The following is a 19,284-nucleotide window of genomic DNA, read 5'->3' on the forward strand; positions in this document are numbered from 1 at the left end:
ACATGGAAGAAGAAAGCATAGTTTAAAAAAAGGCAATGGGTGCGCTCTGAATCACATACTTTTTCTTTTAACTTTTAGTTGGTACTGCAGTTGCCTTTAAAAAGTATGTTGTATGCAGTGTGCCACAATCGAGACATATGACTGTCTCATAACATTACACCCTGAACTTTGACCCTCTTGCTTTTATATCCGTTACCTTGGAGATAAAACAAACGCCACTCACTGAGTTCTCCAGAGATGGAGATCAACCTGTAGAGCTCTGCTGTTGTTACTTTGCAATGTGTGCAGTTTAACTTTAAAGTTAAAACTGCAGAGATTGTAGCTAGAAATAGCCAGAAAAGCATGCTGGCTTGCATACTGCAAAGATGGACTGGATGTAGTAGAACATCCTGGTATTTTTGGCATACTGCATTTGGCATACTAAATCTTTCTCTGGTATACTATAAAGTGTGGTAGTATGGGGATTGTAATGCACAGATTATCTCTGGTTCTGCTGCATTCATTTTGATACTTTTTTAAAAGACGGACCATCATGAGTCCAACAGTGATACAGGAGTACTATACATGTTACTGAATATAAAAGAGAATGCTGTATGTTACATTTACCTCACTGGGGAGGTCACTATGTGCTTAAATACTAGTGCTTCAGATTTTCACAGGAGCCAAAAAGTGCCATCCGCTGCTCTTCATACTGGGAAATGTTCCTCTTCATGATGTCCATACAGGGTCCCAGCAAACGCTCGAAAGCCTGGACGTCAATTACTGAAAGAGATAGAAAGAAAATTAACATTACATCATCCTACTGCAGGCTCCTGGTTCCTGTCTAACAGATGGAGGATGTAGTTTCCAAAAAAGGAGCGAAACAGCCTAAAAACAGCAGAAATTAGTGCACAAATCATTTTTATTCATTTAATTCATTTTATCGATTAGTCCGATCTGTCTCAGTAGAAACTTCACCTCTGTAATCCACTGCAAACTGCACAGCTTTTACCTTTAGCTGCCACTTCATTGGGATTCAAGACTGAAGTGTGAGAGTAGGCAAAGCTGTGACAGTTAAGGAGACAGAGCTGAGCGCTGACAGGGTGCAGACTCAGCTCTGACGGGCCCCTGCCCAATTTAAAGGAATGCTTCACCCAAAAAATGATCATCTGTATATGCAAGTACTCACCCTGTGCTACCATTGAAGTTGTTAAGAAAACTGTGTTTCTTGGACGCCTCAATGCTGAATGACAAACCATACTATACTATGACCTCCGTTGATGAACTCACACAACGCGTGCAGTGTAATCCAAGTCTCATTCATCAAGTCATATGCTCAGCACTTCCCAAACAACTGTATTTTCACTAAAACCTTAGGATTTAAAACACCTCTGCATAAACAATCTCATGCTTGGACGAGTAGCACACCTGGCCTGGGCAACTCAATGGAATACACGTGCAGGGTTCAAAAATGAGCTTTCCCATGCACACTACTTGTACACAGAAGTGTTACAACTGTGAGCTTTTAGCTACAATGCACGTATTGAGGAAGTACTGAGCGTACAACTGGGTACATGAGACCTGGATTATACTGAGCGAGTTGTGTGAGAGTTCGTAAACGAATGTTTTGATGTACTGTAGTTTTGATGTTGTTATAGTTGGACCCCCTTTTACTTCAGTTCATCAACAATGTTCTCCATTTTTGGATTCTTCTTTTATTGTGGAGGCGTGCAAGAAAAAAGTTTCCTTCATGAATTCAAGGAAACAGGGTGAGAAATTAATACAATTGATTATTTTGTGGGTGAAGTATTCACCCTATGGTCACACACTGGGTCAGGTACTGTGCCTCCTGGGGCTGCTTGACCCCGCCGGGAGCACCTGATAAAATTGATCATGAGTTACTGTGTTTGTTCTTGACTCTGCTGCTGTCCCTACATACACACAGCAGCCCAACCAAAGTCCAGTATCCAACCATTCTTTAAAAATGAGGTGCTGAAATCTAAAATGAATGTGCTTTTACTCCTGACACACAGAACTACAGACACTAGGGTCGTACCTAAACATTTGGTTTCTCCCACAGCGTAAACTGATGCTGCACGGGGTTTGTTGGTGACCAATGCCAGCTCCCCAAAATACTGCCCTCTGGAGCAGCGAGCCACCTCCACTTCTGCGTTATCCTGCTGGCCGGCCTTCGTCTGTAACGGACACAAAGACACCAGTGAGTCCAGGCTACATTTTCATTTTAAAAAGGCAGCTGAAATAGATTCAGTCACACTCACTTTGCTTTTTATCATGATCTTCACCTCTCCTGATTCCACAATGTAGAAACAGTCGGCGTCCTCCCCCTGCAGAGGCAGAAAGCAGCAGAAACACATTTATTAAGTCTGACCTGATATTGATTAACACAAGGCAGCCAAAGATACAAATGTCCCAACACTACCTGTGTTATTATGCACTCTCCATCTTTAAACGTTCGTGCTCCCAAAACATCTACAATCTTCATCCTCTCAGACACCTTGTGAAAAGAAACAACAAACACAGCTGACAAACCTGAAGCTGACTATACACTTATTCTACGATTATCTTGTTTGTGTTTCTAATACAGACCTCAAGAGACTTCAGAAGAGGAACACACTCGATGAAGGCCTCATACATCCTCCTCTTCTTTGCATTATTTCTAACAATCAGTCTGTGGAATGTGGCTCGATCCTGAAACAGCACCAAACACATCATATACTATTATTATCTTTTTGTTTTAGCTTTAATTCTACTTTTTATTCATGATCTAATCCTCATTTTGTGGGACTCACCAGGCCCCACAGGGCGCCTTCCTGTGTTGCAACGATTGTGGCGGCTCGTGGCGTGTTGTACATGAGAGCCAACTCACCAAAACTGCCCTTATTGTCATACTTTCCAACACACACACTCACTTCGTCCTTCTGCACCAAAATATCATACACACCCCTGGAGAGGATATGGCACACAGACGGGGAGTAGAGGTCATCATCAGACTGACACAATGTCATCCAGACATAACGTTACAAAACAATTTGAAATGTGTCACTCACTTTTCTATGACATAGAAATTGTCTCCGTCATCTCCTTGGTCTATGATGTGTTCCTGAGGTTTGACCAGCACCTCGAACATGCCGTCCAAAACCTCAGAGAACTGCTCCTGGAGGACATGAGGTGAGGACAGGTTATTTTTACAGCAGTGCATTAAGACAAGACGTAATAGAGACATATACACAGGACTGGGGTTTAAAAGTAGTGCAAAGTAACTTAGTACATTTACTCAAGTACTGTACTTAGTATAATTTGAGGTACTTGCACTTGAGTATTTTTATTTTCTGCTACTTTATACTTCTACTCCATTAAATCTCAGAGGTAAATATTGTATTGTAAATATTTTTTGCACTCATTGCAATGGTGGCACGGTGGAAGGTAAAAGATCTAAAGACTTTTTCCAACATCAAAGATAGAGATGAGTATTGACAAATCTTATTTAATAAAAGGCAGTGACAACCTGAGAGGTCTTCAGCCTCAAATTGAAAGAGCTGAGAGGTGGAGCGAAGTTTGTTTTGTTGGATGCTGTTTCTCCATGTTCTTTTGGGGGGGAAACTAAGCCAAGCAGCAGAAACCATTCAGTGTTTTATAAACCATTTTTTGACACACAGAAAGCCAGTGTTGTGGTTTTAGTGAGGACTCTGGCAGCAGCAGCTGGAATAAGCTACAGCTGTCTGACCTTTTTATACATTGCACTCACATCAGGTCCTCTTTGTGTGTGCACATGTATTACCCATGCTGTTGGGACATAAAGCTGTTTACACAGTCTCATTGTGGGGACTTGCCTTTCTTTTGGGTCTCCATAATGTAAATCATTCCGTTTTAAGTTGGAGACTTTGGCTAAAGTTGGGATAAGGTTAGATTTTAGGTCACGGTTTGAACATTCCGTCAACTAAAGTGCGTCACACATCTATGACCTGGTCCCATCTCTTAAATTCTAGTGAACCTAAAGAGCGGTGGCTAGTTAGCGGTGGAGTTCCTCGCTAGGCTAGGTTTATTCCAAATCCAAAAAATAAAAAGTCTTAGAGGAAAACAGGGAACGTAACAGCGATTGGACTGATTTTTTTTGCTTTCACCACCAACGCAGCTCAGTTTAAGTACAAAATAATCATAAACAGCCCACTACAGAGGAGCCACCCTATGCTAAAACATAAAGAATGTTCATTTAGATCTATTAATAACATTGATTGGCTAATTTAGACCTAATATGCTGAGTTACCTTTTTTTGTAAAGCACAAATATGTTCTGCAGCTCCAGACATATTAAAACAAATATTCATGCCAAAAATTACTCTTTATTCTTCCAATTTTACAGGAAATACATGTAAACCAGTGTAATGTCATGAGAAGTGACTAAAACATGACTTTATGTTAGTGAAACAATCATCATCAAAATGACATCCAGTGTTGTACCTGCTCCAGTGTTTTAAACAGTAAAATATCTCTGCACGCATCCTGAAGTCTGCGACGCTGCTCATCCGTTTTGGGATGCACAACCCGAGGCTCTGTGTCATCGTCCTCATCGTCATCAGGGTTGTACGCCTCTGCACAAACTGCAGCAGGACAAACAGATGAAAACACTCTACCGTGGTCAACATAAATTATTATTCATCACACATATTGTCCCAGTTACTGACCTGAAACTCTGCGACTGTATTTACCGGTGGTGCACTCTGCAGAGACACAGAGACAGTGGTGAATATATTAGACTAGATAACACAAGAGAGCTCGTCATACTTTATTGTCATAGTTTTGCTCACATGGGTGTTTGCCTGACTGTGACCTTGTAGGTCAAAACTTTGCATCTGTACATTTTTTGTGAGCTTCCAAATTTCAGTTTCCACTTCCTTTGTGTGATTTTGACATTATGAGATTTCTAGTTTTTGAAACATCTGCAGATGGCCGATGTGGAGCAGAAAACAAACACAAAATTATGTAATAATACTCACTAACAGTGTCTTCCTCCTCCTCCTCCTCCTCCTCCTCCTCTTCTTTGTCCTTGATGGTCTTATTTGACTTTGTCTCAAAGGTCACTCCTTTCCGTGCAGGTTTGGGGCTGCGTTTCTTGGCCCGTTGGTCATTTCTTTGGCGGTCCAGAATTTGTGTAAAATGCTGCACTGCAAATTCCACCAGGTCAGGCGGCCTGCGGCGAAGCACCTCCACTGTGTATCCCTGCAGCAGCTCTTTCAAACCAGCTGGTATCTCCACATTACTCATCGTGCAGCTGCAGAGGTCACGGCTTGTATAGTTCACAATTCAACCACTGACCTAAAGATCAAATATTTTGACTTAAAATAAAAAAAATCTAAGCATCAGCCTGTCCCACAGATTTCATAAACATACATCTGTCCAGAGCGAACTGACTCCTCCTCCTCTCGTCCCATTCTCTCCAACATTCAGCAGCTTATTGATTTCTTTATTTAGCACGGCCTGTCGGAAAGTATTGACCAGGACTTTTCACATCAGATGTAATTAAAGGCTGTCCGATGGATTACAGCTCAAAACTTGATGATTTGGCAAAGTAACAACACACAGACAGAGAGGACTTAAAACTGTTTATCCTGGAAGTCAGGCTGGTGTTAAAAAGCTGCAGAGACGGACATCATCAGGTAGGTATGTTTATAAAAGTGCACGAGTATTCTATACTATGTTCAATTCAAACTACAAAGTCATCTAAAAACTTTATAGGGGTCTGCAACAACAAGGAAGTAACTCAGTGTGTTTAAAACTGAAATGTGAAAGAGTCAGGGAGAGGATACCCTGGGGTAGACTGAGACTGAATTCATGTGACTCACAACAGAAAACATGAAGCTGACCTTGAAATTCAGCTTTATGGAGAGAGATTTTGTCTGGAAAAAAAACCTCCTCTGGGTTTTCAAAAGACTCATGACGTGAAATCCTGTAGCTGCTGGACACAATAAGAAAAATCCTCATTGTATATTTTGGTTTTACCCACTGTGAAGCCATGGGGTGGCTGTGGCTCAGGAGGTAGTGCAGGTTGTCCACCAACTGGAAGATCGGCAGCTTGATCCCCGGCTCCTCCGGCCTACATGCCAAAGCATCCTCAAGCAAGACACCAAACCCCAAATTACCCCCAATGGCATGTGGTCGTACCTTGTATAGTAGCCTCGGCTACCAGTGTATGAACGTGAATGTGAATGGGTGAATGTGACTCATAGTGTAAAAAGCACAGAGTGGTCAGAGGACTAGAAGGGCGCTATACAAGTGCAGTTCATTTACTTCCTGGCTAAAGGTTCATTAAGTTTTGGAAGAAGTGCTCTGGGTAGATACAAGTCTCCTGTGGTTTCAGATCACTTGTTCTTGAGATGTTTTGTGTTTTCTATCGTTACTCTTTAATTAGGCTGGGACAAAATATTTAAAAGGTCTTGACTTTGAACCTCCCAGTGATTACATTTTTTTTTCATACATGTCGAAGGTAAGATCTGATGGAGCTGACAATATTGAGTTTTTTTTTTAAAATAAAAAGTTATGTATTTATTAAATTCACAGCCGTAGTGAGAAGCCATTTTATTTCTCAAAGTTGCAAAGGGTTAAGATACTGCTAATCATAATACTCATCTTTTAACCATAATTCTTATTTAGTTTTGATTTAGAAAGGCTACAGAGTTGACATAATAAGGTTGAGACACATCCAATACCATTATTATGTAATTAATTTTTCATAAAATAGAAAAATTACCAGCACTTGAGCATCATTCCTGCTTTTATAGAAACCAGTGAGACAGGAGTCCTTAGGATATAGCTGACCCCTTTATGGCTGATTAAATAACATTTTGGAGAAATCTGATGGAGCTGACAAAAATCTGGGACACAATATGTTCACAAAAATATATTTTAAAACAAAGATGATTCTAGAAGTACATTTCACACCACCGTTATCAGTATGTATGGTTAGGTTTTGACAGCTTTTAACACATTTTTAATGGTCTGAAGTGGTGAATTCTTGTCTGGGATGGGGCTGTTTCCTGGCACAGAACAAGTTGAAATGTTTGAAACATAAAAATACATTATAAATATTATTTATTTCATACATATAAATCCTTTAAAAACGTTTCACCCCTGAAATGAAATAGCCTTTAAGGCTTTTTTTCAGTAGGACATGATTTGTCCCAGTTCTCAAGGATGCCTGAGCTACAGCCCCAATTCCCAAAAAATTGGTATGTTGTGTTAAACACTGGTTCACAGAGACAGCAGGCTCAATGACATGGCCAAACACAAGTATGACGCTGAATATATTAAAGTGTGTGAACCTTGATAATGACTAAAGACAAATCTGGACCCTGTGGTGTAAAACATAATCATAAATAGCAATGCAATGATTTGTCTCTACAGCACTATTCGAATGAATACAGTACAGACAAGATATTTAATGTTCAAACTGATAAACTTTATTGTTTTTTGTAAATATACACTTGTTATGAGTTTGATGCTGCAACACACTCCAAAAAAGTTGGGACAGCAGCATGTTTACCGTTGTGTCACATCACCTGTCCTTTGAAGAACGTTCAGCGTTTGAGGACTGAAAGTGAAATTTCTTTCTAAAGATTCACAACCACAAATCTCGAGGATTTAAAGACTGTGTGTGAAGGAGTGGGCCAAAATCTCATCTGAACACTGAGGATTAGTTTGGTTACACAAGAAGCATCAAGGCAGCTTCTCCAAGTACATGTTCAGTTCTTTTTCCTGTGTCTTTCCACTTTATTGCACAGAATTTTTATGGATTGAAACATTATGATTTCTTTATCAGTGTTGTTTTACTGTGTTGATACCAATGTCTGGTCTAACTTTCATGTGAATAGCCTCATTTGAAGTATGTGTAATGGAAAAAAATTGACATGTTGAATACTTATTTTCCTGAGTTTATAATAGCATCATTGCATTTTGTTTTTATTTACATTTTAACAGCGTCCCAACTTTTTTGGAAATGAGGTTGTGGTTGTATTTTGAATGTTAAATGCTGCAGGCAGAAGTCATGACTAAAAATATCTTCAACTGATGGTTGAAATGGGAATTATTACATCCTTATGATGAAAGAACAATTGGCTCTACTGACTAACTTCTGTATTTTTTCACTATGCATTTTATTTCTTCTTTTATTATTTAATTTCTCCTTAAATTCTATTGACCTACTGTCTTTAATATGAATTATCACTCAGTTTATTGTCGTTCTTTGTTGCAGGTGTTTCAATAAGCACAGATCAAAGCTTCTACGTTTTATGACAATAAATCCAAATAAAAAGTGAATTTAGAGGAAAAAAAAGCATGAGAGTCTTATTTCTAAAGATGGATTCTGTTTTTTATTTCTTTACATGATGACATTCATATACTGTTTGATCAATCTCATTATAACTACACTCATAATTTCACATGAACAGAAAGTGTAGTGAGCATTGGTGGTCACTGAGTGGAGGGTGACCGTACAGGAAGCAGACAGTCTGAAAGGCGTGTATTGCTGAGAGAGACTGAACACACACACAGTACAACATAATGCACCTTGTCCCTGATATGTACACCTGCTCGCAGATAATAACGGAAGGTAAGGCACGGCATGTTCTCTTCACTCCTTTTCTAATATAAAAAAATAACACAATTTTAAAAAAACCAAAAGTAAAACAAAAAGGAGTGAGAACATTCGACTGCGTGTGTGTGTGTGTGTGTGTGTTTACTGGTCTGCTCTGAACCCTCTGCAGATCTGAATGATTCGTGTGCTCTACAGTACCACAAGATTTCAAAGATAATCAAGCACATTACTGGAAAACTGATAAAATCTCTTTGTGATTCAGTGTGTGTGTGTGTGTTTGTGTGTGTGTGCTGCTTATAACGGTGTTGTTTTAAGCAGCTCTGTTCCTGGGATTCACATACAAGGCGACGTTGAGTCTTCATCACAGGTTTGGTGCTGCCCAGTTTAGGAACTTCATTGCGAGCTCAAATCCTAAGAAACAAGCCTGGAGAGGAAACAAACAGATAAAATCTTTAAATGACTGAGTTTAAACACAACATTTTCTATGACAAAATGTACAAAATCTTTTTTTTTTATTGCTGCAGAGCTCAATAAAGAATAACTGTGCCCTTACAGCATTACAAAACCTACATATTTGTCTTTGTCACTGGAACATCCCATGGTTAGGTTCAGGGATCTTGACTGCATGATATTCCTGTCACCTCTCTACTGTCAGCTAGAGCTGCAACCAACCAACTTACTAATAATTTCCATCATAGATTCATCTTCCAATTATTTTTCTTGCTCTTATAAATGTCAGACGAGTAAAAAAATGGCCATCACACTTTCCTCTACTCCGAGCTCCCTCCGGATGTCCGAGCTCCTCACCGTATCTCTAAGGCTGAGCATAGCCACCCCACGGGGGAAATTCAGAGTTACATGTTTACTGGTTTTAAAACTGGAAACATTGATTCTTTTTACATTACCATTCTCGTGGGGGAGAAAAAACAGATTTTGGTGTTTTGAGGTGTGAAAATATACTATGTGTTGGCCATCTTTAGTGCTATATTGTAGGCAACTGGACTTGCTTGAGTTTCTTGAAGACGGTTCACCTCTCGTCCAAGAGGCTTTTTCAGTGCTAAGGGACTGGTGTGGAGTCACAGGCTTTAAAGTCTGTGTGGGTGTGAAACCTTACAGAGTCCTTGAGGTCACATGTTAGCTCTGAGTTTCCGAGTTGTTAAGGTCCCACGTGAGTCTTTGACCCACCCAGCCTTCATGTGTGTCGATTGGTTATGTGGGTCCAGGTGGGAATGGGTGTCAAACCATCTGGGGAGGAATCTCAGGACTGTATTGTAAGTAGGTGACAGGTGGTATCTTAGGCCACCACCTCTGTTTAGCCATGGTCTTTCAACTTTGACCGAAATGGCTTCTTTTAAACCATCTGTCGTCGCTGGCCAAGATGTAAATAGTGTTGTCCTCGAAGGAGTGTTCCTTCGTCTCCTTTAGATGTAAATGGACAGCTGAGTCTTGACCTGAGGAGCTGGCTCTCCTGTGCTGTGCAACACGCTTATGGAGTGGTTGTTTGGTTTCCCCAATGTACAAATCTGTGCATTCCTAGCTGCATAATCTGTGCAATACAATTTATAGTCTATAGCTTTGTTTTTAGTCTCAAGACAAAACTCCCTTCAGAACGCTGTGTATTTCTGTTATATTGTATTATTTGTATCTGCCAGTTATCAGTTATTAGTTATTTTCATATATCCACAATAACAGGTACACTGATCACAGTGTTGACTGTCAGAAAAAATCCACATCGCGAAGATATTCTCACTTTCTCACACATTTTCTTCTATCATGTATTATGTTTATGACTATGCTGTATTTCGTGTAAGCACCTCGGGCTGAAGGAAACATGTTCAGTGTTTCTCAAACTGAAGAATAAGTTAAGTGCACTCACCGCGTTTGCAGGGAAAGCTCTAAGCATGACAGCACTGAAGCCTTTATACAGAGAGCCCACGCCTTCCTGTCTGATCAGCTCCCGCAGAACGTCCCGGAAACCGTTGGGATATTTTCCTTCAGGAGCTGCAGGAGACATGACAGACACATGATTTTAAGACAAAGTGGACTGTAAAAGAAAACATTATCTTCAGCAGTATGGACAAAAGTGAAGACATTTTTTCTAGAGGTAGTAAGTCAAAGGGCAACCAGACTTGACATGCAGAAGGCTTCTTTGGTCCTAACTGGTGCAGACTACTGGGAATTTTTACCTCTCCATTCAACCCAGTTTCAATTGACAAAGTACTTCTAGATATCATAGTACCTGGATGATGGAGAATCTTCACAGGCTCTAAACACTGAACTTTTCACAGGTATTTTCAGTATTCTGTGTTTAGGTACGACCCCTTTACTGCCACATGGAACTGAATTTAGGACACATTTTAACAAACAAAAGACAGAAACACAGCTGGCAAAAATAAAATAAAATAAAATAAAATCAGCCAGTGTTTGACTGAAATTCTTCACTTAACAATTTCAGACATCCGTGGAATCTGAGAACAAACCTGTTTGGAAACGAGACTTGAGTACGTCAGCTGGGATTGCGACGGCCCAGTTAAAGATGCCAGCCATCCCCCCGGCAAACAGCACACTGGGGACGCTGAGCTCATTGTGGCTGCAGGCAAAAGACAACAGGTCCCACCAGTCAGCGGTGTTTGTCACAATTTAACTGAAAGTTGTAAATACCTTGAGGGCAGAACTAATATTCACCTTTTTCCTGCAGGTGTGAGGAGGTTCTTCAACCACTCGTAGGACGTGAAGTACATTCCACTGGCTGGGACATCTGAGTCACACAAAAAAAAAAGAGTCACTTCAACTGCATCATAACCTCCATCACATAAGAAATATAGTTAAAGTGAATGTTTCTATGTAAGCAGTACTTTATGTCTTCTGATTGAATATATGGTGGTTTATTATGAGTTTAAAAGTTACAGAGTTAATCCAATCAGATGGCCACCATACACATACTGTGTTGTTCTTAACACATGCAGACACACTAACTAAGAGACTGTAATAACAACCCAACAGAAGGGTAGACAAAATAATGAAAATACTTTAAGAAAATTATCTCAGAAGTAACTTAATCCCAGTTACAATCACTGTTACAATCACTGCTACAAAAGAGGGTCGGATTAGTTTGCATGTCAGTCAGCTGAATACTTAAAGGTGAGGCTTACAAATCATGACAACGTGACAAACTGCCTCAAGAAAAAGGAACAGGGGCTACAAGTTAAAGCTGGACGAGGATGACAATGTCATATGGTACATAAATTAAGTATTAACAATGTCAGACTCATGATGGACAGCTACAAAAATGGGACAAATCTGATGTAGCTGAGATATCATCTTTATTATCCCATGTCCTGTTAAAGAGTTAGTCGTGGGTTATTATTAGTTGTGTTGTAAAGTTATAACCAAGCCATTTGTAAGAAGGGTACAAAGTTAGTAGGGGTCCCATCTCGATACACTCTACCCAGTTTGCCCTGACCGTGGCGCTCTATGCGGTGAGCATTATTAAATATTTTGCTGCCTATTTATAAGAATTACAGCAACTGTTTCAGCTATGCACTGGTATTGCGGTATATGAAAAATTCATATTGTACAGGAAAACTGGTGCACCAGTGTATCACCCAGCACTACCATGCTCTCTTCCGTCTTGTCAAAACCTGGCTCCAACATTACCCACATAGCAACTCAACTGCTGACACTGCTGTTGGAGATTAAGGTGTGTCAGCAACTTATTTCACATATGCAGTAGTACTACCCAACACCTGTTAACACACTCTGATGTGTAATATCAGTGGAGTTCACCTTTAGTGGTACCAGGTAGAAATTTTGACCTCTAGTAGCACTGTGGAGCGATGTTTTTATGAGCGGGTCTCCATTTTCGTGCACACACGGGGTCACATGTGACACGATACACATTTATGCCGGTGGTTTCATACTAGTGTGGGTAAAGGCACATAATAGAACAGGTAGAATTATGTGGTAAGTTCAGAAAATTACATAATCATACTGTAATGCGGCCTTTAAAATCCAGAAAACACAACACTTACTATACTCTTATTATTATATAATCTACTGTCACATCCAGCCGAGTTGCAGTCAAAGAAAATGTTAGCACTGAACGCTTCTGTAAACCACAACTATGTTACATTTCATGTTTCATATGTATCATACCAACGTTTCTAAAGTCACGTAGTATATGAGATGACTCAGGAGGATGGCGTGACACCTGGGCGAGATGCCTGCCAGGCTGCAGATCGCTGCAGAACACTGTTCCAGACCCACAATCAACAAAACTGGGTGTTGTTAGCGAGTCCTTGCTGTGTTTCCAGCTGCTTTTTACATACTAAACCTAGTTTTTTTTAGTGATCCGTTGCTGACTTTTCACCGGCAACAGTGCCATGCAGCGTGGTTGTTTTTTCCTGACACATAGCTGCTTTCCCAGCGGGGATTGTGCCACCAAAACCAGGTATTTTAAGCCAAAACATGATCTCTTCCTTGGATGTATCCGCTACATGGTAACATCCAAATGCAACATATCTGTGGGTTGCTCATATCACGCTATCGATATAATCTCGACAGACTGCCCAGCCGTACCTCTCATGAGAGTCAGAACGGTGCCTTTGTAGATTCCTCTGATCCCAGTCTCTTTGTACAGCTGTTTGACACAGTCCATGGGTCCGGCGTACTTCACTGTTCCTGAAGATGCCTGAATCTGCACCCACAGAAACACACACACTTTGACATTAGTTTACACTTACTGTCATTTCATTCTGGCATATGGAATCTACTGTTATTCAGTAGCACAGCACACAGTGATTAGATTATATGTATCTGTACAAACACATGACATCTGACCTGTAGGAGGCATTTGATGCGCTCTCCAGGAGTCATGATGACCGTGGTGAACACACCAGACAACATGCCCGCAGCAAACAGCTGTGGATACCTGCAGGAGACAGAGTACTGACATATTATCACCCGTAGGGCGTTTATAAGTTAGCAGTGCGACCACGTGCGACAGAGCAGTCACTTACGTAAGGACATCTTCAGGGTGCTTCTGTTGTAGTTTCTTTCCCAGTCCAAATCCAAAGAAACAGACAGCAAACATGGGCGTGACTCCGATGATCGGGGCCGCCATGCCTTTATAGAGCCCTCTCAGACCCTGTGAGGGAGGAAGATAACAAGAAAACATCAGCATGAGGGAGGAAATAACAAGATTTTATTTAATATATCTCTAATATTAAGGCAGCATGCATCCTTACCTCTTTGGCTAAAGTCTTTTTACAACAATCAATGGTTCCAGCATACAGCGGGCTCTCTCCAGGTTTGGGCACGGGCTGAGTTTGTAAACGCACCTGAGGAGGAAAGAGGATGCTTGAGTTTGTATTGACCTCACATACACACACACATGGAAACAAGTATTACAGTGGCAGCAGTCTGCACAAGGGATGTTGCTAACAACTAATTTTAAACAGAAGTTTAAATTAAGACGAGTCGACTAGTCTTAAAGTAGGAAAGCAGTTAATCTAATCTAATCTAATCTAATCTATAAGGTTAAACACTGTCCAAAATATACTGCATATATTATAAGAGTCATTTGAAATCGTTAATCACATTGTTTAGGAAGCAAATCATATTTTAATGCAGCTTAAATGTTTTGCAACAGAAAATTGCACATCATCCTACAAAGCATGTCAACAGCTCACTAAATGTAAGTTATAATATAACATTTATTCTTATTTAGGACAACAAATCTTTAGGAAATACACTGGATAATTAAGACATGACAGTGAGGGCGGCAACGTTTAATCAACCAGTCGACTGATTGCGCAGGTCGATAAAGAAATTGGACACCACGTTTAAACACTGACAACAAGTCAGACTGTGAATAAGCCAGATGTTTAGAGAGTAAATGCTGGACTTCATTTGCCTAGTGGCCAGAAACACGACTCCAAATAAATACCGGTGTTGCCCTTAGTCTACTTGATGTGTAAATAGTCAACTGTCTGCCAATGTTTATGTCTTAACGACTTTTTAAGTTGGAACATGGTGTTATGTTTACAGTTTGTTACTCTGCTCCTCGGGGGTTAAAGAACTGTGATCGTAGTGTCACCTGGAAGTTTGTGGTTAAAAAATAAACATGACAAAACTTCTTCGAAAGCACCTCAAACACATCTTTGGCATTTCTGAACAGCAGTTTCGTCCGACATATACACAGATACCGAAATATTAAGGCTATTATCTGACATAAGCTAATACTGGGAAATTGTCTGATTGATCTAGTGTTGCTCTATTAAAGGTATGGTTCAGATTTTTTGAAGTGGGGTCAGCATGCATCCACAGTTTGGAGACGCAGGCTGGAGTCTGACATGGAAGCTAGACAATCTACTGCTGTGAATGGGGTCAGCAAAAAAACATATATTAGGCACCTTAAAGACGTCCCACCTAAAAAAGCAATATCAGTTTAAGTGTGCGCTATATTGAGAGTATTTTCACCGCATTACTTTACCATCAGACATTGATTTCCAATGGGAAAGTGAAGCTGTTTTATTGCTCTCTTCAAAACCAAACCCCCTTGAGAATAACAGTGATTTAAGATTGCCGGACACAGGAGCTGCTGTTCATCTGCTGCCTCCATCAATTAGTTTGTCTGTGTAATTTTGTGACTTCGGCATTTAAACGGGTTGGTTCATATTCACAAAAGTCACACAATAACACAAACTAACTAACTGATCTGAGCAGTAGTAGACCAGCAGGTCCTGTGTTCAGCAAACTAAAATTACTGTTTTTGTCAATGGAGTCTGGTGAGCATTGATGAGGAACTTAAGATGTTAATATCTTCCGGTCGAAACTGGCTGACTAAAAAGTAAAGCTGTGAAAATAGTTTCAGTGTAGCGTACACTTAAACTGGTATAGATTATTGTGGGTGGCACTTCTTTAAGGTGGCTAAAATATGTTTTTGTGGTGACCCCATTCACAGCAGTACATTACTTAGATTCCATGTGGGACTCCAGCCTGCTTCTCCAAACAACTGACATTTGCTGTATGTAATACACTCACTAGTAGTGCCCAATAAAACCCCACTTTAAAAAAAGTCCGAACTATCCCTTTAAGGAGTATTTACCCAATAACAGTAGGTCTAATGCAAAGACAATTCATGGCGACACTCCTGCTTACAGGTGAGACTATCTGTGCAGGAGACCACAACACCAGCAGTGAGCTGAGTCATATACGATACGAGAGACTGAATGTGGGTCAAAGGGCAGCAGCATTAATATGTACAGGAGTGTGTTACATCCACACAGCTGACTCTCTCTCTCTCTCTCTCTCTCACACATATGTTAGTCTATGCTGGCTCTGCTGTCTGCAGTGTCCCCGGATGCACTCTCCTTGTTTGTGTCCTAATATAATGACGTGTATAAATGCAGTTATCACCTTAATGGTGTCGAGAGGATGTCCGGCGAAGACGAGGCAAATGCCTCCAAATCCTCCGGCGAAGAAGTTCTTCATCGGACTGATCGGCTGTTGTTTGGACATTTTTACTTTCCGCTCTGCAGGAAGAAAGAAACACACCGGACTGAAAGACACCGCCACCGGAAACAAACTCTAAAACACACCGAGAGACGAACATGAAATAAGAGACATGTGAAACCATGTTACCTGTTGGACTGCGTCTCAGTGACTGAGGTGTGTGTTTGTCAGCTGCTGTCACCCCTGACTGTTAGACCTTTCACCCACTTACCCACCCGGACCGGTTTGACTGCGACACACCTGTACTCTGGTACGTCCCTGTTTGGCCTCCGGGTGGAAACTGCCAACTTTTGTTTGAAACTTGATTAAAAGTCCAGTGTAACGGCAACCTGCTGGTCAAAAGCACCTCTTTATTGTGTTTTATAGAGATTTTGAAAATGTAATAAATACTATTAAATCGTGTACCAATAAAAAAAAAAGGCCATAAAAACGGTACTGGCATGTTTTAACTGTAAAGAAATGTGAGCTAAGCTGTTGTGAAATAGGTGCTCTCCTGGAATAATCTTTGGACTTTGGACTTGATTAAAAAAAAAGAAACACTACTTTTCCATCTGAGTTGTGTGCTGATTGTTTATGGGTGATGATGGGCTGTTTATTCTTAGTCTGGACTGTTACAGATGCACCGCCTTCAGTTTCTTTTTCCTTTTCATTATTCATTCATCCTAAACCCCCTGGATTTTTCTGTTTGTTTGTTACTTGTTTCTTTTTAATTTAATTTAATTTAATTTAATCATATTTTTGCACTATGGTTATTGTCAAAATGAGTGATATTTTTTCTGCCAATTTTTTTTTTTTGTTTGTTTATTGGGCCAAAGATGTAATCGCATTTATCATCTTTTCGTGTCAGCCCTTATTTCATTTTACAGAAAAGAGTTTTGAATGTGTAAACAGGACAAAACATAGGTGTATTTAATGCTCATAAAATAAATAAACAAAACAAAAACAAAGTCTAGATACAGGATTTCCTTAACCATTCATTACCCTTGTCTCACTCATAAACTCATATTCAGAATAAGATATTGTAGAAGACTGGGTTACAATTCAGGAACTGTACTGATATGTGCAATTTGTTAAATAAAATTTTGTTAAAAAGAAAGGGCAACCTGTGGCTCCAGAGCTGCATGTGTCTCTTTGGCCCCTCTCCAGTGGCTCCCTGTGGCTCTGACAGAAAATTATATGGAAACAAATAACCATTATTTTGTTTTAACATTTTAATTTTCATTTATTGTTGTGGATCTAAAGTGACTCTTACATTCTTAAACTTTAAAAATGCTTAGCCTATATACCGATTTTTAAGAATGTTTTACCATTTCAGCAACTTCAGCATTGTTCAGGGGCCATCACAATAAGAGTATGCATGCATAATAATAATAATATAATTATCGGCCACCGTACTTCTCCTTCACAGCTGGCACAGAGAAGTTTTAGTTGTTTGTGGGTCGCAAACTCACCACTAGATGTCGCTATATCCCACACACTGGACCTTAAAGTCAACTAAAACAAATGTGAAAAAACAACCCTATCAATAATACACGTAAACAAAACGATCTTGTTTATTATATCATCTGTTCAGTTATGTGCTGATGTAAAATTCAAATGAATAATAATAGCCTAGTTAAATTCTTTGTTTATGTTAAAAAAAATCCATATAAAAGTTATAATATCACATAAAGATAAGTCATTTTTTAAATCAATTGAACACCTATCAATGCATGTTTAGAGGAAGAGGATGAAGAGGAAAGATAGCGTAAGATTGTTATATAATATAAAACGTCTTGTATGTCTTTAAATTTCACCTGCATTCAGTGTTCAGTTTAATGTGTCTTAAATCTTTTTTTTTCTTTCTTTCTGTGATTAATAAATTTCAATATTACAATATGAGTTTCAGGGGCGTCAATAGAGACAGTGTAGGCAGTGTGGTTGCACCGAGGCCCGTGTGGTGGGGGGGCCATAGAGAGAGTGAAACCTCCAACAATGTGTTGGGTAGAGAATGGGTCCTTATGAATGATTCCCACCTTGAAAATATGCCTGTGTTCAAAGAGGAACTCTCATTAAATTAAAAACAGTGCCATTTGTGATATATGCCCTCAAAAAAGGCAAACCCATCTCTGTCATGTTTTTTTTTTTTTTGTAAAATAGTCAGTCGCATCTATAACAAAATCACATGCTTATTCTATAACTATGAATCAACAATTACAATTATTAAATTACTAATTTCCTATTTGCTTTAGTATTTTTTGTCTTATACAACTGCAATGATGATCGCTGGGTAATATATATGTTGATGTTATCCAATGTCAGGTCTCTGATCATATGACGGGACGATATGTGCACAATACCGTGCACAGGGGCCCATCATAACTACCTTACACCACTGATGAGTTTACCATATGCTCCTGAGACCCGAACTTTTGTTTTGTATGCATTTTTAATTTCTCCTAGCTATTTGGGATCTGTAGGACCCGATAAGTATAATAAACAAAACACTGTCAACGATAATAAAGTCCTCAAACGAGATGATAATAAAGCCCCAATGTCCTCAAACGAGTACTTCCTAATTAACAGCATCTTATCTTGTTACTGTTGCTAAAATTAGTCAAATTTGTTGCCATGTCAAACTACAAACATTAGTAATCATACATTAACACGTTTCAACCATAAAATGTGATCAGGTTTTGAACCTTGTCTTCTTTTGTGTCAGGATCAGCTGCAGACTGACTTGGCAGAGATGGCTGCCATCTTGTTTTTACATAGATTAGTGTATTTTGCTTTTACTACCACTAGATGGCACAAAAAGTGTCCACAAACGAGGACAACAGGTCTTAGGTAGAATGAAGTGTAAGGTCAATAACCAAAAATGTGATGTCCTCATATGAGGACACAGGGTGTCAGGAGGATTTCCTTTTTATCATTGATACAATAAATGAATATATAGCTTACAGTGCTGGATATAAACCAAAGGTTTACAAGAAAAGCAACACACAAACATACCCATAGGAAAGGGGTTTTGAAGGAACACTGAAAATTAGTTAAATATGTGTTTTCTATGGGCAGCTTCAGACTTGCTGGACACACTCAGCTACGTCTCTCTGCTGCCAACAGTAACACAAAAAACCGTGACTGTAACAGTAACAGTCACCAAAATGTACTGTTATATATTCAACAACCACTCTGACCATTTCC

General features: G+C 39.7%; 1 protein-coding gene across 4 annotated transcripts; it reads right to left on the reverse strand.

Annotated features, from left to right (window-relative positions):
- Nucleotides 1–313: 313 nt before the first annotated feature.
- LOC126386198 (mitochondrial carnitine/acylcarnitine carrier protein-like) lies at nucleotides 314–16,589 on the reverse strand. Of its 4 annotated transcripts, XM_050038379.1 has the most exons (16): nucleotides 16,231–16,589; nucleotides 16,006–16,121; nucleotides 13,833–13,925; nucleotides 13,165–13,276; nucleotides 11,272–11,344; nucleotides 8,498–8,500; nucleotides 4,998–5,256; nucleotides 4,682–4,715; nucleotides 4,458–4,597; nucleotides 3,048–3,154; nucleotides 2,790–2,943; nucleotides 2,587–2,688; nucleotides 2,420–2,494; nucleotides 2,259–2,324; nucleotides 2,036–2,174; nucleotides 623–762 (listed from the first exon to the last, which is right to left on the reverse strand). In XM_050038379.1, the coding sequence occupies exons 2-16, from the start codon at nucleotides 16,105–16,107 to the stop codon at nucleotides 638–640; spliced, it is 1,584 nt and encodes a 527-aa protein (XP_049894336.1). In that variant the 5' UTR covers nucleotides 16,108–16,121; nucleotides 16,231–16,589; the 3' UTR covers nucleotides 623–637. The 4 variants fall into 4 exon arrangements, with proteins under 4 accessions (XP_049894339.1, XP_049894338.1, XP_049894336.1 ...); XM_050038382.1 differs by lacking the exons at nucleotides 8,498–8,500; nucleotides 11,272–11,344; nucleotides 13,165–13,276; ... (1 more) ...; nucleotides 16,006–16,121; nucleotides 16,231–16,589 and having other exon boundaries at nucleotides 314–762; nucleotides 4,542–4,597; nucleotides 4,998–5,261; XM_050038383.1 differs by lacking the exons at nucleotides 623–762; nucleotides 2,036–2,174; nucleotides 2,259–2,324; ... (5 more) ...; nucleotides 4,682–4,715; nucleotides 4,998–5,256 and adding exons at nucleotides 10,463–10,587; nucleotides 11,067–11,176; nucleotides 13,426–13,516; nucleotides 13,605–13,732 and having other exon boundaries at nucleotides 7,431–9,010; nucleotides 13,165–13,282; nucleotides 16,231–16,383.
- Between the last annotated feature and the right edge of the window lie 2,695 nt (nucleotides 16,590–19,284).

The sequence above is a fragment of the Epinephelus moara genome, chromosome 24 (assembly GCF_006386435.1).
Source record: "Epinephelus moara isolate mb chromosome 24, YSFRI_EMoa_1.0, whole genome shotgun sequence".
NCBI lineage: Eukaryota > Metazoa > Chordata > Actinopteri > Perciformes > Serranidae > Epinephelus > Epinephelus moara.